Source organism: Nicotiana sylvestris, chromosome 2 (genome assembly GCF_000393655.2).
Source record: "Nicotiana sylvestris chromosome 2, ASM39365v2, whole genome shotgun sequence".
Lineage (NCBI taxonomy): Eukaryota > Viridiplantae > Streptophyta > Magnoliopsida > Solanales > Solanaceae > Nicotiana > Nicotiana sylvestris.
Window position 1 is genome coordinate 102,602,404 of NC_091058.1, and position 24,388 is coordinate 102,626,791.

At 35.8% G+C, this 24,388-nt stretch overlaps 1 protein-coding gene across 1 annotated transcript; it reads right to left on the reverse strand.

The window, feature by feature from the left end:
- Positions 1-22,862: 22,862 nt before the first annotated feature.
- Positions 22,863-23,522, reverse strand: LOC104239359 (basic leucine zipper 43-like). The gene has a single exon (XM_009793981.2). The coding sequence runs from the start codon at positions 23,520-23,522 to the stop codon at positions 22,863-22,865; it is 660 nt and encodes a 219-aa protein (XP_009792283.1).
- Positions 23,523-24,388: the final 866 nt, after the last annotated feature.

Below are 24,388 nucleotides of genomic sequence, written 5' to 3' on the forward strand. Positions count from 1 at the left end.
TAGAATATGTGGGTTGTTTGATTCTCCAGCTTGTAGGTCATCTTCAAACCTTTGAAACCCAGTTTGTTTTGACATGAAAATTGAAAAAAAAAATGTTTAGTATTGTTTATCTTTTATTGGGTCCGAACTACGCAAGGTCTGATTCATGCGGGGACATGATACGTAGGCAATCTCCATAAGATTCGACCACCACTAAAAAAAAGAAAATAATAATAATAATAATAATAATAATAATAATAATAATAATAATAAAAAGAATAAATAAATAAAGGAAAGTGTGGGAAATTTTCGGAGGGGCACAATTGTATCTCTGATATATGATTGTCTGTCAAATGCCCTAACACTAACGTTGATGGCTTCCCTTTGCTGTGTTCATATATAGAAAAGTGGTTGGTTGTGGTAGCTCTTCCCTGCAAAGCAAAATCAAAGAACAATGGCTCAGAACTGCAGAACCGAGTGGGTCGGTATCGATGACCGACAACAATTGGTCGAACGGAATAACAGGTTGGTAGAGGAAGTGAAAATGCTGAGACAACATGTGACAGATATGTATCAGGCATGGATAACTGGAAAAGCACCACCCCTTCCACCGCCAAGCCTCTTGAACTCTGTCATTTCCCAAGCACCCAACACCATAATGGAAGATGCTTCTCCGCTCCCCAACACCACTTCTTTCCCCGCCATACTTCACTTTCCAGGCACCCGGCTCCACAAAATGCCTACCCACCTACACAAGCCTACCAAAAGCCACCTGGATCAGGTTTCCGGCCCTGTCAACATGCAAGAATGAAGAGGTTGCTGAAACGAGGAAAGGCTCTCACCCCCATCGGGGTATCTTATGCCAGTCTGTTTGAAAGGCTAAGGCATGCTGGCTCGATTGAACCACTCCCCGCATGTACTCCAAATCCACTTGCAAGGAGCTTTGATCCGGCAGCGCGATGCGCCTACCACTCCAATGTCATAGGGCACAACATTGAGAGCTGTCATAGTTGGAGAAGGGAAGTAGAGAAAATGATCCGAGAAGGGCGGGTTGTGATTAATAACAGTGACATGGAGCACTCGAACCCCCTCGAGAACTTGCCGACGGAGGTTGATGAGATTGAAGCTGGTAATGGTCTCGGCAGTATTGATGCAAAGCTCAGTGGCTAAAATGCCAATTTTGATAAAGTGGGAGGACGTTTCGTTCCTTGGTCAGCAAGAGAGAAGCTTGTGGTGGCTCATTTTGTTGTCATTTCTGTTGTTCGGATTATTAGGGTTATAAGTCGGATGTTGTCTTGTCCAGTTTGTTTTAGGATTTTGTTCTGGATTGTTTTGTTTGTTTTGTTATTTAAACCATTTCACCGGTAGTCTAATACAAAATCCGGTCTTTTATTATTTCCAGTCATCTTTTTGTTTAGTCCTTTTATCATTTTTGTTCAATGCCGATTCTAGGGACATGACATGCGCACCCAGTTTGGGCCTAGTCTTAAAAGTTAATCATAAAACCCTGAGAAGGTGATCAAAGCATTTAAAGGAAATAAGAACGGTTTGAGATTATTTGGAGCCCGAGTCATGTGGAACTGGGGCAAACACAAAGAAAACCGTTAAATAAAGATTCGCCTAAATTGGCATGAGGGTCGTTCATAATAAAAGAGAATGAGAGTGTCGCCCAACGGTGCTTTAGAAGTGACAAATGAACAAACATATGTTTAACATAATTGTCAAGCCCAGCACCGTCGGAAGAGACTATAAATCTATTGTTTGTTGTGTTGTTTGCATTTGGCATGTTTTGAAGACTGGAATGACGAAGGCATTTTGTTCTGCTACCTAAACACTTTATCCTTCGTTACCCCTTTTTGAGCCTTACTTATTTTTCTTTCATACCCCTCGTTCGGAATCAGTAAAAACGACTAGAAAACGCGAGCATGGCATGAAAACATGAAAAAAAAAAAAAATGAAAAAGAAAAGAAAAGAAAAATGGTAACAAAAAAAAAAAGTCAAATGAAAAAAGAGGAATTGGGAACTACGTTTGACCTGATTCCTCAAAGAGGATACGTAGGCGCTTCACGGCTCGGTCATAGTTTTGAAAAAATATAAATCAATCAAGTAAAATATCCCCAAGCAAGAAACTGGGGCAAAAGTTGCGTTTGTGGTAAATAAATCTAGTTCCGAAAGTTGTAACTAATAACCCAGAATTAATGCATTTTTGAGCCTTTAATACCCTTTTTTTTCTAGCCCTATCCAAAACCCACATTACGGTCCAAAGAAAGACCTTCTGACCAGTCTTCAAAAGATGCCAAGTCAGACAAATGAGAGTCTTACCGGCGAACATAACATTCTGTTCCACAACAGAAAGGACTCTAATCTCCAGCAGAGAGAGTCATACCGGCAACACTCCAAATCCCCAGCTGAAAGGTGATACAAATGAGAGAGTCATATCGGTGAAAACCTTCACAGGCACCATAAGGCGATGAAAGCTGAGAGAAGAACAAAAAATGAGAGAGACTTGATAGTGAAAACCCTTTGGGCACTACAAGTCGAATAAGATTAAGAATCCAATGGGGAATCGCCAATTGAAGATCTTGAAAGATGATTGACGGTAGAGGATAGGCCACATACGCATGTCATGGCCATTAGAGTCGGTATCTGCGTTTGATAGGTTTTTATTTATAGTTTCTTTTGTAAAAGAGTCATCATTTCCTTTGTCTTTTGTTTTGTATCTTTTATCTTTCTCCTTTCATAAAAAATTTTCCCCAATAGAGTCTGTCCGGTCAGAACAAGTATGAAATGACTTCAAAATATGTCATCAGCTTCCCAATTATACAAAATGAGATCTGACTAGTGCATCCAAATGGTGTAGTCAGCGAGGAACAAGCGCGAGGCCAGTGTCAAGAAAATATCCCCAGCAAAAGGGAATTGACAAAAGGATTGACGAGTGTCAAAAGGGATATCCTTGCCAAAACCAAAGTTATAAACCTCAAGGCCAAAGCCAGTGGGCAAATCAAGGAGAGCAATGAGCATGATTTGGGAAATTCATACTAGGACTAAAAGGTCGGGGAAATGCCAGCTTCCGAGTTATGTCACAAAAGAAGACGGATATCCCCAGCAGGAAGGGATTATCCCCAGCACATAATATCATCCCCAACAAGCTGTGGAACGCAGAGCAAGGAAGGAGAAAGGGAAAAGCCATCCCAGTAGGGGTATCACAACCAACCACCATGTTTTAAACTAACAAATTTTGTTTGATTTGAAACAGGTAAAGGAAATGGCATTGATGCCAGAAATGCATGCCGCAAGGGATATTATCAAACTGGGGCAGAAAATTTTCCTTCCGCTTAGAAAATTTTCTGGAAGTCAGGTACCCATGCGGGAAAGAATAAAGATAACGCCAGTCTCAAGGGAAGTGGTCTTAGAACCAGTGTTGCCCCCAACATAATAAGTTCTATGGAGGAAGTTGTTCCCCAGCAAAGGGATGAAACTTGAGCTCAGTGAAGCACTAGTTCTGAAAGAATCAGAATCCCCCAACAGTGTTAGCCTCGACAGCGTTATCCCCAGCTGATAACATTTTACCCCCCCAACAGGTAAGTAAATAATTCCCCAACAGTGTTATCCCCAGCAAGTATTCGAGGTAAGACATTTTCAAGTCTTAAGGATATTTTGGGTTCATCCGCCCTCGAATAGGATATTTTGGGTTCATCCGCCCTCGAATAGGATATTTTGGGTTCATCCGCCCTCGAATAGGATATTGTGGGTTCATCCGCCCTCGAATAGGATATTTTGGGTTCATCCGCCCTCGAATAGGATATTTTGGGTTCATCCGCCCTCGAATAGGATATTTTGGGTTCATCCGCCCTCGAATAGGATATTTTGGGTTCATCCGCCCTCGAATAGGATATTTTGGGTTCATCCGCCCTCGAATAGGATATTTTGGGTTCATCCGCCCTCGAACAGGATATTTTGGGTTCATCCGCCCTCGAACAGGATATTTTGGGTTCATCCGCCCTCGAACAGGATATTTTGGGTTCATCCGCCTTCGAATAGGATATTTTGGGTTCATCCGCCCTCGAATAGGATATTTTGGGTTCATCCGCCCTCGAATAGGATATTTTGGGTTCATCCGCCCTCGAATAGGATTTTATTTTCAAAGTTGTTGTTGAAGCCAGGCGCCCACCTGAATAACGAAAGGAATACTTTTCTTGTCTGTCCATTGCATATTTTAGGCGCCCACCTGTATAACAAGGGAATACATTCCACGCCTTTGCCAATAGGAGACGCACTTCCTAAGTCTAGTTCTGCCAATAGGAGACGCACTTCCTAAGTTAGTTTCACCCATAGGAGACGCATTTCCTCCTAAGTTTAGTTTTACCCATAGGAGACGCATTTCCTCCTAAGTTTAGTTTACCCATAGGAGACGCATTTCCTCCTAAGTTTAGTTTACCCATAGGAGACGCATTTCCTCCTAAATTTACTTTTACCCATAGGAGACGCATTTCCTCCTAAGTTTAGTTTACCCATAGGAGACGCATTTCCTCCTAAATTTACTTTTACCCACAGGAGACGCATTTCCTCCTAAGTTTAGTTTTACCCACAGGAGACGCATTTCCTCCTAAGTTTAGTTTACCCATAGGAGACGCATTTCCTCCTAAGTTTAGTTTACCCATAGGAGACGTATTTCCTCCTAAATTTACTTTTACCCATAGGAGACGCATTTCCTCCTAAGTTTAGTTTACCCATAGGAGACGCATTTCCTCCTAAGTTAGCATTGAAGTTGGGAGCCCGCCCATATAATAGAGGCATACATTTCTGTCCTTTTACTTTCAGTTCTAGGTCGCCCACCAGTAGAATGCGGGAATACTTTTAAGTTCTAGGTCGCCCACCAGTATAATGCGGGAATACTTTCTGTTCTAGGTCGCCCACCAGTAAAATGCGGGAATACATTTCAGTTCTAGGTCGCCCACCAGTAAAATGCGGGAATACTTTTAAGTTCTAGGTCGCCCACCAGTATAATGCGGGAATACTTTCTGTTCTAGGTCGCCCACCAGTAAAATGCGGGAATACATTTCAGTTCTAGGTCGCCCACCAGTAAAATGCGGGAATACTTTCTGTTCTAGGTCGCCCACCAGTAAAATGCGGGAATACTTTATGTTCTAGGTCGCCCACCAGTAAAATGCGGGAATACTTTATGTTCTAGGTCGCCCACCAGTAAAATGCGGGAATACATTTCAGTTCTAGGTCGCCCACCAGTAAAATGCGGGAATACATTTCTGTTCTAGGTCGCCCACCAGTAAAATGCGGGAATACATTTCAGTTCTAGGTCGCCCACCAGTAAAATGCGGGAATACTTTCTGTTCTAGGTCGCCCACCAGTAAAATGCGGGAATACATTTCAGTTCTAGGTCGCCCACCAGTAAAATGCGGGAATACATTTCAGTTCTAGGTCGCCCACCAGTAAAATGCGGGAATACATTTCATGTTCTAGGTCGCCCACCAGTAAAATGCGGGAATACATTTCAGTTCTAGGTCGCCCACCAGTAAAATGCGGGAATACTTTCTGTTCTAGGTCGCCCGCCAGTAAAATGCGGGAATACATTTCAGTTCTAGGTCGCCCACCAGTAAAATGCGGGAATACATTTCAGTTCTAGGTCGCCCACCAGTAAAATGCGGGAATACTTTCTGTTCTAGGTCGCCCACCAGTAAAATGCGGGAATACATTTCAGTTCTAGGTCGCCCACCAGTAAAATGCGGGAATACTTTCTGTTCTAGGTCGCCCACCAGTAAAATGCGGGAATACATTTCAGTTCTAGGTCGCCCACCAGTAAAATGCGGGAATACTTTCTGTTCTAGGTCGCCCACCAGTAAAATGCGGGAATACATTTCAGTTCTAGGTCGCCCACCAGTAGAATGCGGGAATACTTTTAAGTTCTAGGTCGCCCACCAGTATAATGCGGGAATACTTTCTGTTCTAGGTCGCCCACCAGTAGAATGCGGGAATACTTTTAAGTTCTAGGTCGCCCACCAGTATAATGCGGGAATACTTTATGTTCTAGGTCGCCCACCAGTAGAATGCGGGAATACATTTCAGTTCTAGGTCGCCCACCAGTAAAATGCGGGAATACTTTCTGTTCTAGGTCGCCCACCAGTAAAATGCGGGAATACATTTCAGTTCTAGGTCGCCCACCAGTAAAATGCGGGAATACTTTCTGTTCTAGGTCGCCCACCAGTAAAATGCGGGAATACATTTCAGTTCTAGGTCGCCCACCAGTAGAATGCGGGAATACTTTCTGTTCTAGGTCGCCCACCAGTAAAATGTGGGAATACATTTCAGTTCTAGGTCGCCCACCAGTAAAATGCGGGAATACTTTCTGTTCTAGGTCGCCCACCAGTAAAATGCGGGAATACATTTCAGTTCTAGGTCGCCCACCAGAAGAATGCGGGAATACTTTTAAGTTCTAGGTCGCCCACCAGTATAATGCGGGAATACTTTTAAGTTCTAGGTCGCCCACCAGTATAATGCGGGAATACATTTCAGTTCTAGGTCGCCCACCAGTAAAATGCGGGAATACTTTCTGTTCTAGGTCGCCCACCAGTAAAATGCGGGAATACATTTCAGTTCTAGGTCGCCCACCAGTAAAATGTGGGAATACATTTCAGTTCTAGGTCGCCCACCAGTAAAATGCGGGAATACATTCATGTTCTAGGTCGCCCACCAGTAAAATGCGGGAATACTTTCAGCTCTAGGTCGCCCACCAGTATAATGCGGGCATACATTTCATAATTTTGCATTGAAGCAACCTTTTAGTCTTGTATTACAGATTTTGGAATCAGTAACCCCACCAGAAGGCGGAAGGTTACAACAGGAATCCCCAGCAGTAAACAATAAAATCCCCAGCACCGGGAAGCAGAAGGTTGCAACAAGAGGTCCCAGCATAAACTCAAGTGCATGTGTCAAAAGGAAGAAAAACATCGGAAGAAAAGCACCGGAGGAAACACAAGCCGACAAGAAAGCAAGGCAACAAGAACAAATTTTGGTCTAGCCTAGCTTCTTGTTTTCTTTTAAGCACGGTGTAACAAGGAGATCGGTAAGCAGTGATAACAGCATGCAACAGCAGTAACATCGCAGTCCCACGGTAGTCCCAGCTACCAAAAACTTCCCGAACTACATTGACCTGATTCCTGTTTAGCCCAGGATATGTAGGAAACCTTTGAAGCAAAGGTTCGGTCAAATCTTTTTCAAAAATGCTTCAACGGAGTACTCGGATGGGCAAAAATCGCTCGCTTTATCTTTGCACGAAAACCCTTCGTGTCTTCGGGCAAAGAGGGGCAGCTGTAAGCACGTGATTTTTGCCCTATATGAGAATTACTCCCAAAAAATTCAAAAATAAAATGATTTTTCTTTGGTGTGCAATTTTGTGATATTTTGTGATATTTTGAATAATTATTTGTATTTGTCTGTGCGTGTTTATTTGCTAAATTAATAAAAAATACAAAAATATGTCGCATTTTGCATGTAGGATTTAATTCTACAATTGTTAGTAATTAAATTTGTTTTACAAAAATTAAAAATTACAAAAATAGGCATCGTTTGCATTTTTAGCATTTAATGTCCAAATATACAATTTTATGCTTAATTAATACTTAATTGTGCGTTAATTGTTATTGGGAGTTAATTTGCGCTTTTATAACTTAATTTAGTTCTTAATAATAGTTTAAGTATTTTTATAATTTAGTTTTAGAAAAAATAAAAGAAGAAAAGAAGAGCGAAAATATAAAGAAAGTCGGAATTGGGCCTCTTCTTCAATTTCAAGCTATAGGCCCAAAAAATGGCCCAATCTTCCCTACGACCCAGTCCATTTCGAACTGGGTCGACCCAGTCCATAACCCAAAAGACCCAATACCCCTATCTTGCATTTCAAAGACACAAAACAAAAGAAAAAAGAAAAAAAAAACCTAAAACTATCCTAAGCTATCCGCCCCCCCCCCCTTTCTTCTCTTTCTCTCTTTTCATCTTCTTCTCCTCAAAACTCCAAAGCACAACCATGGCTACCCAGCAGCCACCCCCCTTCGTCGAACACCACCCAAGCACCGTCCAAACACCACCAAACGACACAACCTCTTTCGCGACCCCAACCCTATCCGCCATTGATGAAGCTCATCGAGCTCAAGCTCGTTGAAGCTCGATGTCTATGTCGTTGTTGCTTCTGTCTCAACCAAACAACCAAACGAACATAGCCTCGATGAGTCAGCTGTTGATCGAAGCTCCCATCGCCGCTGCTCGTCACGACCAAGCTCGCACGCTGCCATCGGGAGCAGTCCATTCCGCCATGGACGTCGTCGACAGTTGCTGCTGCTCGCTGCTTCGGACTGCTGCTGCTTCTTGGCGTCGTGTTGCTGCTCGCCGCTTCGTACTGTTGTTGACGACACAAGACAGTCCGGTTAAAGTCCGGCAAAGGTCGAGGGTTTTTCGTCAAGTGAAGATACTATACGTCGTAAGTTCATCGTCAAGTTCGTTGTTTGTTTGGTCGTTGTTCGTCTTTCGATCCGGTTAGTAGTTTTTGAGTTTTATTTTGTCCATATTTTGTTTTGATATTTTCGAATCTAAAATCAACAAATGTTTGTTTTGTTTATCGTTTGAATTAATTTTTAGTTCATGTTCATGTGTTATTTGTTAAATCAATTTTCAGATTTTAAAATGGAAGTTTAATTAGTTGTTTTCATGTTTATTTCATGTTTGTTGTATTGTTTAAGTAAGAATTTGTTAGTTTGATGTTTGTTAGATTCAAATTGAAATTTAATTAATTGTTTCTTCAATTTGTTTCATGTGTTTATGTATTGTTAGAAATTGTTAATATTGTTAAGTTCAAGTTTAAGTTCATAATTGTTTCTTCGTCGATCTTGTTATTTGTTTAAAGAATTTAGTTGTATTAAAGGAATATATTGTTTTAATCGTTTAATCCGTCATGTTTGTTGTCTTAAAATAGATTCATTCATGTTCATACTTTGTTTGGATGATCTTGAATCCGAATTTTGTATAGTTTGATTTCTTGTTTACCATTTATGATTATTGCTTGAATTGTTCTCATAATCTTGTTTAAAGTTTAATATAAGAATTGTTTGTTGTAATGTTGTTAGAGTTGATTTTAAGTTCAATATGATTGAATTTAGAAATCTTCATACTTTGTTTGTTGTTGTTGTTGAATCCGAAAATAGGATTGTTTGTTGCTAAAATATTGTTCAATCAAATTTTAGTTGTTCTTGGTTGTTCAATTTGTGTTCATGTGATTTGTTGTTGAAATGTTGTTAAAATCATGTTCATGTGATATTGTTGTTATGATGTTCATCCGTGTTCATATTGTTGTTTGAACATTGTTAGAAATTGATCATATTGTCTATATTTTGGTTAAGTTTGATTAATTGATGTGTTATAGCTGATGGGTAGTTTGGTAAATTTGTAATACGTTCAGGGGTAGTTTGGTAATTTCAGTAAGATCGGAAGGGGTAGTTTAGGAATTGTACATTTTGTAATTGTTTATTTGAAGCATGGGGGACAAAATGAAATGGGGTGGGTTGTGATATGATTATTTAATATAAAGGGGGGACAAGATTTAAATTAAAGGGGAATCTTGTATTATTTTAAATAAAGCATGGGGGACAAAATATAATGGGGTGGTGTGATATATTTATTTAATGTAATGGGGATGAGTGGGAAGATAATGGGTTTGGTAGAGAAAATGGGTTGATTTTAATTGATTAAAAGGTTTATGGGATGTGTTATATATGTGAAGTCTTGAAGACAAATAAAGGAGATAGAGAAAAATACACAGATACGAGAGAGAGAAACAAATCTGAAAATAAGAGAGAGAAAAGGGCTGAACATTTAAGAGATAGAAAATTCCGAAAAAATATTTAAGCTTTCAAATAAAAAAAAAACTAAAAAAAATATTTTGCTTTCTTTTGTTGTTTGAAATCAGAATTAATTGTTGTTTCATCAAAGCTGGAAGCTTTTGTTTTTTTTGGATTACTACTCTACCGGTCCGTTACTGGGTTGTTACTGTTGCTGGGCTATTGTTGTTGTGTTGTACTGATTTTACTGCTGCTGCTGATTCTCATATTCATTTTCTTTTGCTTCCAATATCAGGTACACAACTGAAAAGCTGGTTATTGTAATCCGAAATATGAAGCGTGAATACATATGAAGAATGAAAATTTGAAGTTTTAATTTCGTTTTTTTTCTTTGTTCCTTTTGTTGATTGTATTTAAGCTATTTCATGAATTACTAAATAATAATTGGAATAAGAAAATAATATCATAAGTTAGTCTGTAATAAATCGGTTCGGCAAAATAGGTTAATTCACTAGTTATGAAGGCTTCAAGATTATAGGTTGATCATGAACAAGTAGCTAAATTTAGCTAAGACACGAATTTAAATTAAACATCGTAAATTAGGCATTAAGGCATGACTTGAGCTTAATCAAGATTAGAAGAACGTTTAAGTCTAATAAACTTTCTAATAAGCTTTAGTAATTATGGTTAAATTTAGTTTCAAATGATTGTGAATAATTAATCTCAATAATATTTTTTTAAAAAAATAACAATGCTAAGTTTTAATCTAGCTATATTTGTTTATTTTGAATATTAGTTGTTGAATTTTTATTTAATTTATAATTTTCGAAATTAAGAATAAAATCCCTTTTTCATCAATATTTGTATGAATCAAGCAATTAGCGTGTCATGTTTTCTTAAATAATAATAATAAAAAAAACGTAATTAATTAGGATTTTCTTTATTCATTTTAGAGACTAATTTTAAATAGCAAAATGTAGTCGCTTTAAGATTTATTCATTTAGGAAAATAAATGAGATGAGCCTCGCTTAATAAAATGTATAGATTGCGGGGCCCTCAATAAATGTACATTTAATTGCTTAGAATTAAGGAGGAGTCGTTTTAGCAAATTTCACGGCCCTACCCCAAAGTAATAAATCGCTAATTGCTTTAGGCGCGATATAATAATAATACATTCTTAAACACGGGTATGTATTTATGCGACCCAAATCCAAATCCCAAAACATTGAATAAAAATACGTTCCGGATCGTGGATGCATTTTATGTGACCCAATCCAAAGACATGTTTTTTTAACGATGTTCACATTCTTTAAAAAATATAATAATGAAAGCGGTAAAAAGATAAAACTTGCACATGAGTCCATATTTGTATAAAATCAGATAATCAAGCCAAATATAACAGTTGAGCGACCGTGCTAGAACCACGGAACTCGGGAATGCCTAACACCTTCTCCCGGGTTAACAGAATTCCTTATCCGGATTTCTGGTTCGCGGACTGTAATATGGAGTCATTCTTTTCCTCGATTCGGGATTAAACTGGTGACTTGGGACACCCTAAATCTCCCAAGTGGCGACTCTGAAATAAATAAACAAATCCCGTTTCGACTGTCCTTTAATTGGAAAAAACTCCTTGTACCCTCGCGGGGGCGGAAAAAGGAGGTGTGACAACGGCGGAAATCTCGGCATGTATTAAAAAGAGGGCGATTACTTAGCTAATCATGAGATTTCTTACTGTATTTAGAATTGTATCAAAGGTAGAACTCCCCTACTATATAAAGGGGATCTGATCATTTGTAAAAGGCATCATATTCACGCAATACAAAGCAATATACTACCTTTCTCTTAAGCTTTCAATATTCTGTTACTTTGTTCATATTTTCCAGTGGAATATTCGTTTGGTTCTAGGGCGACCTAGCTCGAGGGTCAAAACTATACATTTCCTTCGGTTTGCTTTTATTTCTATTTACAGTTAATTTCAATATCAATTTGCGTATTTTCTCAGTTTGTGCCAAGTAAAATCACGTGTCCTTAAAACCACATATAAATTCAATTGTTATCCATTTTTAGGGTAACACTACAACATTATGCATCTACAGCTATGAATTCTTTGCTACGAATAAAAAAAGCCTGGCTATTATCTAGCAATAGCCATAAAAATTGAAATTCCCTGGCTGTTCACAATTTGGTAAAATTTCTTAGCTACAAAAAGTAAATTGGCAAAGCTAATTCCTACTTTTTGCTATAGTTGGTTAGTATTGTGACAATAACTGCGAAAATAACTACACATTTACTGCCACATTATAAATTTGTAGCTAATTGTTAGTTTTTGCCACGCATTTAATTTATTATAGCAACAATAAATATTTAGCCACAATAAATTATGCCAAATAAAATATCAAATATATTTGCTTCAAGTTATAAAAATCGTGGCAATAAGTTATGAAATCTAAAATCATTTATCTCATACCCTTTGAATCTTTGGACTCCATCAAAAGGACCTCTAGCCAAAGAATACAACTTGCAACTTACTTGTGAATTTCCTTTCTTGCGCATTTGTATAATCTGTATAATAATAAATAAATAAAATAATGATGTTAAAGAAGTATTACAAATAAAAATTAACAATGTAATGAAAACTTACTCGATGGAAAAACCAATCATCGAAGTTCTTGTTCCTATTATTCTGCTCATACTCACTCTCGTACTCACTGTTTAAAATAACCATAATAATTGAGAAAAGGCTAACAAAATCAAGCAGAAATGTACAATGGCATAAAGAAACATACCGTAAAAATGGTTGAACTTCTTTACAATTTCTCAAAACATAAAGATGAGCTTGTTTTCGTTCAAGCTCTTCAAGATTTCTGGATGTATCTCCTAATAAAGGGCAACCCTTTGTTCAAAAAATGATAATCTACTGAATGGCTCAACCTGATCACCTTCACAAATTTTGTCCACTGGATTATTCTCTTTCCCACTTCCATGTAAATACCTTGAACAAAATATCACACTTTCTTCAACAATATATCATTCTGCAATAGTATATAAACTAATCAATACATACTTAAAATGCTCCCGGATCATCCAAAATCCGATCCGAGTATACGCCCAAGTCCGAAATCATCATGCGAACCTATTGGAACCGTCAAATCTCGATTCCTAGGTCGTTTACTCAAAATATTGACCAAAGTCAAACTTAGCCTTTTTAGCTAACCTTAAGGAACTACTTGTTCCGATTTCAACCCGAACCCTTCCAAATCCCGAACTAACCATCCCTACAAGTCATAAACAATAAAATTACATAGGGGAGTCTTATTTAGGAGATTGGAGTTCTAGAAAGCAAAACGACCGGTCTGGTCCCTAAATGAGAGTTTTAGTTTTAGAAATTGGACCGTAGTCGGAGCAGTGTGAAGACGACCTCGGGATGGAATTTCGTTAGTTCTGTTAGCTCCGCTGGGTGATTTTGAGGATACCGAGAGATCCCCAGCATAGATATCGAGAATACTAAGAGATCCTCAAGATACTGAGAGATCCCCGGCACACATATTGAGGATACTAAGAGATCCTCAGGATACTGAGAGATCCCCCGTACACATATTGAGGATACTAAGAGATCCTCGGGATCCTAAGAGATCCTCGGGATCCTAAGAGATCCCCGGTTGTTATCTCTATGTTGAGTTGTACTCTTTTCCGTGATTATTTTGTGTCTGTTATAGTTGTTGTCGTTCTTTCTATTCTGTGTTATTTCTTACTATTGCACTTAATTATGCTGTCTTATTCTACATTATTATACCTTATATTTTATTTAATCTCAGTAGGGCCCTGACTTTTCTCGTCACTACCCGACCAAGGTTAGGCTTGGCACTTACTGAGTACCGCTGTGGTGTACTCATGCCCTTTCTGCGCATGTTTTTCATGTGCAGATCCAGGTACTTCGACTCAGTCCTATCACCCTTGAGGTGAGGCGTTTTCATAGAGACTTCGAGGTATATCTGCCGCGTCTGCAGATTGAAGAGTCCCTTTCTATTCGCAGTATTAATATAGCCCTTCTGTATTTTCATTTTGATAGACATTCTAGAGTTAGAGCTTTTATGTATCTCTTAGCTTGTGATTCATGGGGTTCCGTATTTTGGGAGTGTTAGGTTGATATTTTGTATTGTTAAATGTCAGGTGGCATCTTAAACACTGTTTCTTTTTGTTATATCAGATCTTAATTATTTTCCTTTCGCAATTGTTTTCTTTTCCGCATTTGTTAGGCTTATCTAGTCGTAGATACTAGGTGCCATCACGATAGTTCACGGAGGGCAAACTGGGGTCGTGACACTTTCACAATAGACAAAATTATAATTTAAGTTACTTTCCTAATATTTAGGACTTTGAAATTAATTTAAATTTTACATATTAAACATTATCTTATTAATCTACAATTAACTATATTTGTGTCTTCTTGAATGAACTTGAGAATAACTTTTGATTTTTTTTTTAGAAAATTCTTAAATCATCAAGGGTTGTGTGTTTTTACTAATGTCATGACCCAAAATCCATTAAAAGGTCGTGATGGCGCCGGACATCACTGTCAGGCAAGTCAATACATACTCAAAACGCTCCCGGGTCATTCAAAATCCGATCCGAACATACGCCCAAGTCTGAAATCATCATACGAACATGCTGGAACCTTCAAATCCTGATTCCGAGGTTGTTTACTCAAAAATCCAATCTTAGTCAATTCTTCCAACTTAAGGTTTCCGAAATGAGAATTCTCTTTCCAAATCGACTCCGAACTTCCCGAAATTCAATTCCGCCCACGCGTACGAGTCATAATACCTGAAATGAAGTTGCTCATGACCTCAAACCGCAGATCGACACGCTAGAGCTCAAAACGACCGATCGGGTCGTTACAACTAAAACTAAAAAGAAAGCACGATCACTTGTAAAGTTGAATTGATAAAATTATAATTATATAGTTGGAAATGTCGTTCGATTTTTTTACCCTTTAAAAATTATAATTGTAACTATATTAAAAGTACGAAGGCCCTTAGTGATATGTCGTTCGCCTTTTTTACTATTTAAAAATATATTTTACTAGGATAATATTGTAATTTAACTATTCTCCTAATATTTAAAAAATTTAAATTAACTAAAATTTTGGTTATAATATTTTTTCATATTTGAACTATACAAAACTACTTATATTTAAAACTTTCAAAATTTATTATAAATACACCACTTCGACTCTTCTAGATCTTTTTACCTAACTAATAATCGTGCTCTAACATTTACAAAAAAAACTAATATTTAAGAATTTGGATTCAATTATAATTCCTTTAAAATGGTAAGAAGGAAATTGTCCCAACTTTTGCCGTGAGATATATTTTTTCCTAAAACTTTGCTGCTCAACAAACCAAAAAAGAAAAAAGGAAATCTTTCAACAATTTCACCTTCCTTTTTGACAACCACACGGTACCAAAGGATTCTCCAACAAAATTTTATTGTTAATTTAATTCCTTTGAAATATGTTCATTAAGCTTAGGTTTTTTTTGCCAAAATATCAGAATAAATTTTTAGAAAAACAAAGTATCCTAAAAATAAATAAAAAAGGAAACTATATTTCCAAAAGGAACAAAATTGCCGTCAAATAATAATTTGTTATACTTACAAAAATGTGGAGCTTCTTTTTTGTGGTTATTGATTATTAGGAGGGAAACATGAATTCTCTTTTTGAAATACGTGAATTAACAAAAACAAAAGAATTCCCTCCATATTATTTCCCTCTAAATATTTTGTGCCTAAATTAAAGCCTCCTAATTCTATTAGAGAGTAATATGGTGTTCCTTTTCTATAGAAAGATTAGACTACAAAAAAAAACTTAAAACACTAAAAGCACAAAAGAAAGCCAAAAAAGTGAGGTGTAGATTTTTTATTACTTCTCTGAATCAACTTGTCATCACTAGAAGCAAAGGTTCTAATTTCTTTCTATATATTTGTTCCAATTTATGCATTATACATTTAAATTTCTGTTATTTTGTTTAATTCTGCAGACTTAGGCAAATTTTCTTGTTCTTAGATTATCGGCACATATCCCTTTTTTTACTTTTTGGTTCAACTTTGTTAAGAAATGGAATCCTGGTGATTTCTTTTTGTGTTATCTTAAATATATGAAATTTACCTCTTCTTCTTTGTTACTTTTGAAATTTTGGGGTTGTAAGTGTGTGTTGATTGGTCTATATTTGTTTCCTCATGTCTGTTTGATTTTTTATTTTAAAGCACTGTGAAGAATTTGTCCGAAAATTCTGAACTCTTAAAGTTCACTGTTAGATACCGTATACTAATTAAAAAGATCTGGTTATACAATGGGGGTACAATATTTCTGAAAGTTCAAATGATATATAAACTCTATTACTATAGTATTTATCATGTTATAAGTATACAGTTTGAGGTTTTATTCAATTCTTAAAGTTGGCTACTAAGTACTTATACAAAATATCATTTATATTTGTATTTATGATAATTTATTTTAGTGTCTTACAAATTCTTATTTGTAACCAAACATGGGTAGGAATGATTTTTGGAAAAAAAACTAATCGCTTGACTGATAATCGTGACTCGGAACCTGTTAAGAGTTCTAAGAAGCCGTCTATTGACGAAAACTTGCTCACGCAATCTGTAGAAGAACTTGTTTATCCGGGTAATTGTAATATGATTATTGTGTAATATTGAATTTGTCATTAAATCTTTTTTCTCATTATATAAATTTGTGTCTTTGTTTATTCATATTTAGCTAATTCATCTTCAATAATTTTCTCGGAAGCGCGGACATGATAAGAGAGAAAGAAATTAGCTATCACTATGGTGGCCATTTTGTATTCTCCTCTTCTAGAAAATATGTAGGTGGTCATTTGAAGAAAACAAATATTGATATTGCTTTTATATCTTTTTTTGACCTATTGGATGACTTAAAAGAGTATTGTAACTTCAATATTTGTGAGGGAGACAAGTTCTTTTATTTGAGAGGTGATAGAATTATTGGTGATTATGATGGGCTAGTTGAATGTCATGACGATCAAGATATTAAAAATATGCTTATTAGTTATAGAATGCATAAAGAAAGGCCTATTGAGATTTATACACTGCTGAAAAATGATATTTTTATGACTACTTCTCTTGGAGAAGATAGTTCTAGGGGTAATGAGTCTGAAGAGATGACAGAATCAGTTGTAGGAGCATACGAATCAGCAAATTCAGTAGGTAATCACTATTTTTATTGATTTTAATTACTTCTATCGATATTTTTACTTGACGTTATTTATTTAACCTTCGTAGGTTCCAACGCTATGAAAAAAAAAACTAGAGGTCCTACACGGTGTGTGAAAATAATTAATTTACAGGAGGGACAAAAATTACCAGTGGAATTTGATGAAGATCATCAAGCTATCGGTGAGAATGCAAGCAAATTAATTTGGTTTTTGGGACAAACAGTTAGAAGCCGAATTTGTTGCCCTTTAAAGGTAAATAGTTGGAAAGAGATTGAGCAAGATAAGATCGACCATATGTGGGAAATTGTCTTGGTAAGAAAAACTAACAAACTAATAATTTATAATATTTTATAATTTCCTATGGTTTAACAATTACTAGAATATATGATTATAAACTTTGATTGTATTTTTTTTTATATGGGACAAGTTTAATTTTGATGTGTCCGAGGGAAGAAAAAGCGCAATTATTGGCAAAATGAGTGACCTCTATAGAGACTATAGGTACAAGTTGAAGAAGAAGTATTTTGATCCAAAAGCAAATTACCTACTTCGCTTACGAAACAAGCCTAAACTTGTTGCCGCAGATGAATGGAAATAATTGGTCAATCTTTGGAGTGATGCCGACTTTCAGATATTTAAATTGTAAATTAATTTGTTTCTGCCTTTTTATTATTATGTGTTTCATTGAGGATCTCAAGTTTATTTAAGAAAATTAATTATGGGCGTGTTTGAGATAACTAAAACTGTTTTACTTTGAATTATTATTTTTGTGATCCATGGTTTTGATTCCAAATAAAATTAAGCTCTCTTTTTATCACTAACATTTCCTTATATAAGAGCACGATATTTTTATTGTCTTTGTATTTCATATTTGATTTGCTAGTTTTTATGAGTCAATCCAAGGGCATATTAAGCTATCTTTTATCACTGCCTTTTTCTTTAGTAACTAATGTTCTTAATTTTTTTTTCAATTTTTATTTAGAAGAAGAGCACACAAAACAAGACAAATAGATCGAAACGTTCCTTGCCTCCATACATTGGGACCGAAAGTTATGCAAGACTTAGATACGAAATGGTATGAACGTTGTAATAATATTTTTAGAACAAATTTAGAAGAGCTATATTCACATATTTTATTCATTTAATGATAATGATTATTTTTCCGCAGGAGCAAAAAAATGGAAAAGCTCCTTCTCGTGTTGAAGTTTTTATGGAATCCCGCAAGAGAAAAAAAGGAAAACAAGTTGATGCATTTCAATAAGATGTTATTGTAATGTCAATGTGTTCTCTTTTCTTTTTATCTCCTTTTATATTACACATTTGTACTTATATTTGATTAATTTGCATTTTTTGATTGTAGGACCAATTTTACCAATTTAAAAAGCAGCAAAAAGAAGGAGAAATTTCTTTAAATGATGATGATATCTTCGAAAAAGTACTCGGGACCGAAAAAAATGGATATCTTCGTGTGTATGGCCCCGGAAAAAATATCAGTGAATATTTTGGTGGTAGACCAACAAAAGTACAACTTATAAAGCAACTAGAATTGACCAGAAACGAGGCAAATGAGCGTGTGGAAGAAGTTAAAAGGGAAGCTAAGGAACAAGTTGAAGAAATCAAGAAAGATATGAATAATCAACTAGTAGAGATGAATAAATAATGGGAAGAAAAATTTCGAATGATACTTGCAGCACAAGGTCTACAACAAAATGATATAGATCTAACGGTAAGTAACTTATTAGACTTTTATTACTATCTTTTTATATTAGTAATTTAGTATATGTGATTTCTTTTAGGTAATATTCATATTAAAAATAAAATTTAATTTTTTATATAAAAGATACTTCATTGTATTATTTAGTTATATGCTTTTTTTTTCTATTGTTATTGCAGCCTGTGGAGGAATTATAAAAGCATCAAGGTCGACGGGCACGTGAATAATGTTTTTCCTCTTGTCAAAGCTTATTGATATGTTTCAAACGATGTTTTAATATTTGGAATGATATTGTTGAACCTTTGTTAAATTTTGTTTATTAATATATTGTGTTATTACGTAATTGAAGATCTTATGCTACAGTTGCCTATGTGTTTCACTGTCAAAATTTGATTGTATTTCTAAATAGGCTTTATATGAATTATTATGACTAATAATGCTTGTGGCAATTTTTTAATTAGTAGCAATGAATTTTTAAATTTGTAGCTAAACATATATATATTGCAACATATTAAAAATGTAGCTATATATTTTCTTATTTTCATAGCAAAAATGAAGAAAATTTATTGCTACGATTTTATGTTTCATGGCAAAAGAGAATGGAATATTAGCTATGAATTTTTTAATTTGTAGCTAAACATATACTCCTACAATAACCACGTATCAAGAACATGGCTATTCATTTTCACTTTTCGTAGCAAATGATGAAAATCATTTGCTATAGTTCTATATATTTTATTGTTAAAAGTATGGAATATTAGCTACAATATGAAAAGGTTTATGGCAAATACTTCAATTCATAGCTACGGAGTTTTTAAATTGTAGCTAAACATGAGTACTATTGCCACGAGACTAAGCTCTAGAAATAGCCACAAAATTTGAGTTTTCATAGAAAATAAATTAAATCTTTTGCTACAACACAACAATTCGTGGCTACAATATGAAGATAACTACAAATTTGTTCATCGTGGCAAAAGAATAAAATCACTTGCTATAAGAATATTTTTTGTAGCAAAAACCTTTTACCATCATCGCTACAACATAAAAAATTTCCATAGCAATAAGTATTAGTCATTAGCCACGGATCATATAAAGTCTGTAGCTGAGTTTAGCTACGCTACATTTTGCTATGAATGCTACGGAAAAAAATATTGTGGCTAAAGTGTTTTGCCATGAAAATTTTCATATTTAGCTACGATGTTTTTCATAGTTATAGATGTGTAATGTTGTAGTGTAAACAACTTATTAACATTTTTCCTAATTATTTAGTTTTCCAAAAGGTATTTTGGAAATAACTTTTTATACAAAGTACTGTCCTAAATCTTTACAAAAGCAAACTTTGTCTATATTTGGCCAACTTTTATGTAAATATAATAAAATTTTAGTATTAACTAAGAGATCACATGCCATGAAAAATAAGCTTAGAAATCACATGCAAATTAATGACACATTTGAAATGGGATAGAGGGAGTATTTAACTATGTTTTTTATATAGTCTATGATATAGTTTAATTATATGAACTACTCCTGATGTCCCATATTATATTAAATAGGTATCTAAGTTCATTCCGGTCAGATTTGACCTGCATTTTATGTTTTAGCGATATGTGACCTTACTAATTCGTTAAAAAAAAAAAATTGAAATAGCATTAATTAGATACGTATAATATAATTTATCACGTCGAGTAAAGGTCTGACAGAATGATTACGTCTTCGTTCAATCGACTAGAGTGTAATAAGGGTAATTTGACAGCAAATTCAAAAACCTGCTGACAAAATCAAAATTTCCTTTGGAATCATGTTAGAGACATATTGCAATTGACATTGAATATATTTATAGAGAGCATATGCTTCAAAGTAAAAAATTAATCACGAGTTTCAAGTGCAAGCCATGTGGGAAAAGTTTATCACATGTAACAATGTCTGAATAACTAGGTAAAAATTAAGGGACTACACCTATTTTATTGCTTTGAATAAAAGAGAAACAAATTACATCAAAGTTGTCCATTGGGTGACCATTATTCTTGCATAGGTTTTGCACAATCGTATAGGTGATGCCATGGTATCGAATTCGATATATTGATCTAAGGGTCTGAGCAGAAAACAAAGAGGAAAAGTAATTGTAGCAAAAACAAAAACAAACCTAACCATTGTTTTATTTGTAACGAAGCTGCTGTTTTAAAAGCATTTTCACCCTTTTACAAGAAAAGCAAGCAGAAAAAAATAAAATTGAACAAAAAGAAACAATCGTTACTAGTTCAAACTAACTTTTCTTTTATCGCTTAATTCTTTATCAATGGTGGTTTAATATATTAATAGTTTTATACCCTTACTGGGGAATATCCGTGGCACCTAGAGGTAAAATACTCCCTCAACTTGTGCACTAGAAAACCAAAATTTGTTCATTGTAATAATAAATCCACACTTTTGGTGAAAGGGAAATGAAAATGGGAATGACATATACAACTTTTATGTTGTGAGATGATTGGATTAGGTTTCGAATCAAAACTTCATGTCAAATGCGTAAAAACAATAAATAAGATGTGGTCCACCCGATATTTATTGTAGGACTAGAATTATATATCCTAATCTGATCTATTAAAATCTGGTTAAGTAGATGTAATGACTAAAGTCTAATTGATAGAGTTAGAGGTTATTTTCTGAAATAACAGTTAAGTAACTTCTCACTTGTTAAAACTTGAGAAATAAACCTAATTACTGTAGTATTTCCATCAAGAGCTTGAGAGAAAAATGGGTGAAGAGAGAGAAAACTTTTTGTCATGGCCGAAGAAATTGAAGCAATATATTTTTCTTATGATATCAAGAATCGTACATAAATTCAGTTAAGTCAGCAATCGACGAAACTGGTAAAAAAATCTAGCAAGCTAGGTCATAAAAGATAGATTAGATTCGACAATCTTAAGTAGGGGAGTCGGCCCTTAGCCGAGATACGATACTATTAGCTAATCACTAACTTTTGCTAGAATGATATCGTAAAGTCGGAGAGGGAGAAGAATGCCATCATAGAGGGATCAGCGTGTAAATTTGAAGGGCATCTTCTTGATTAAAATATTCTTATAAAGTAATTTTTAATGAAATTCATATAGAAATTTATGGTTCTAATTAAGACATGGTTTGGATTAATTATCTTAGAGTACTGTTAATGATTGTTACATCTAAAATCATGCAATTCTCACTATAACGTCATCTGTCTCTTCATTATTATACTATAAAGCTCCTATCTGCTTTCGTGCTTGATCCAAATAACCTAAAGTTTTATTAAAGGAAAAGAGCATGGATATATCTATATACATCACACATTGAAAGAAACATATTCGCTGTCCTTTAGTTAATATTTTATTTTGTCACACACAATTATTCTCTCTTTTTATCTTGATATTTCCTGCATATGGATGTGAACATAAATCAGGTGGTAGAGTGAACCATCAATATATTCATTCCTTAAAGAACCAGTGAACCTACGAAATAAAGAATTATTTCGCTTAGAAGTGTTTAAAACGCATTTCCCTTTTGCGGGACGCTACTCTCTACTTAATGCATGGCGTGATTCGAAGAAACTTTTTTCGATGGACAGCTTATTCTATAATCCAACGGCAGATAATTGTGCTCTTAACTCTATACATGCATTAATAACCGTTTGGATTAGTTTTAAATGACGACAAATGTTAATTAATTTGACGGGGGTCCGCCCTTGAGAGAGCTTGAAAAGTCAGAGAAAACAAATGTGGCAATGTGCATAGCAATACTAAATTAACGGTAAAAGACAAAGAGGAAAAAAGACTTCGATTTATCTAATAAGAGCCAAACATTGCACGAGTCATTTACACCATAATGAGCCTGGTTTTGCCTAAAAAGAAAACCACCATTTGGTTTCCAGCAACCTCAAAACTCCTACATATCTCTTTACCCTACTATACGTACGCAACTTTTACTTTACGAGAGAGAGAGAGTGTGTGTCCTCTTATGATCATTTCATTCATCTTATAAGATACTTATGTATAATGCTTAGAAGCAGCAGGTTTTAGTGATGATTTATTATGTAGGTCAAGTGATTAATTATTGAGGTCTTTGTTCCATATTATTGCATGCCCATGCAGAGTAAGCATTAAACTGCTCAAGTTGCCGGGCCAGCAATATTTGACGTATACCCTCAAGTCTTTGCCGAAGGAGGGCCGATTCAGTCCTGAGCCGCTCGTTGTCACACTGTACAAGTTGGCACTGATGGGTCATCAACCGAAACAGGTTCGTTAAGTCCCGGTTCCCAACTTTAAGCCGGTTCGCTTGGTTCCGCAGGTTCTCCAAGTGCTTTTGCTTTCGCATGCGGGACCGCCTGGCTGATTCCCGGTTCGAGACCATACGACGGCGCTTTCTCTCATCTATGTCCCGGTTCGAAGCCGTATTCTTCCGCTTTCTCTTATCCGGACAGCAGTTCGTGTTATTATCATTATTGTTATTCCGGCTTGGCTCATCAGAACCGGAACTAGAATGAACGGAATTCGGTTTAGAGTCATCAGACCCTGAACCGGAGTTGGATATAACCGGTTCAGGGGGTGGAGAGTCTTCGGGAGAAATAACCGGTTCTTCTTCCACTTTTTGTGGAAATAGAAAAGCCGGCTCGATACACTCCCACGGAGTGAAACCGCCATCAAAAGCCGGAAACAAGTGGGGAAAGAACCCATCGGTGGGCAGAGTAAGGGCCGGAAAAGTGGACAACATGGCCGGAAAATCGCTTATAGAGGAGGGTAGGTAGGTAGGAGGAGAAAAGGGATTTAGTAAGGTCACGAGTGTAGTATTTATTGACAAGAATTAAGGAGTAGGCCGGGCTCCACTTAGGGGTATTTTAGTCATTGGACAAAACTTTTGAGTCAGGTGGCACTAGTAGGTAGGGCCCACCCATTGGCTTTTGAAAGTAGATTTTAGGGTGACATAAGCAACTAGGACCCACAATTCAGCTTAGTCACGAAGGAACAAAAGAAGTGGGGACATAATGTGCCTACGTGTCATCTTTTGTATGAGTTGAGCGTGTGAAGAGCCAATAGTTTGAAAAGGTGCTTACGTGGAAGCACGTTTGAGCTCGGCTCAGGCTATAGCAAGCCGAGAGAATGAGCTGAAATTGAAAATTTTTTAATGAGAGTGATGGACTCCCCACTCTCTGGCAATCATTATTTATCCATAGTGTTATTCTACGTAGAAGTGAGTATTTTATATGTGATTAGGTAATCTTCTGCTTTTCCTCAGGTTAATTATATACTCCATTACTTGTACTTACACAACTAGTACTATATAACACTCCAAATACTGATAGCATTAACATGAACTGCAAAAAATATCATTAGTTTGTTGTTTGGATCACAAATCATATAGTGGACAGAGGCGGACTTAGAGGGGCGGAAGGGGATTCACTCGGACCCTCTATGTCGAAAAATTACATAGTATATAAGATAAAATCTGTTGTTTACCTTTATATATTAAGCTTTGAATTCCCTTGACACAGCCAAAAATATAGCTGAGTGGTCAAGGGGGTTCAAACTTTTGTAAGGTCATAGGTTCAATTCCCATTACCTACAATCTTTTTTAACTTT

What these genes read in the sequence shown, in the direction of transcription:
- LOC104239359 (XM_009793981.2), bottom strand. Translation starts at nt 23,522, where the DNA reads ATGTTGTCCACTTTTCCGGCCCTTACTCTGCCCACCGATGGGTTCTTT.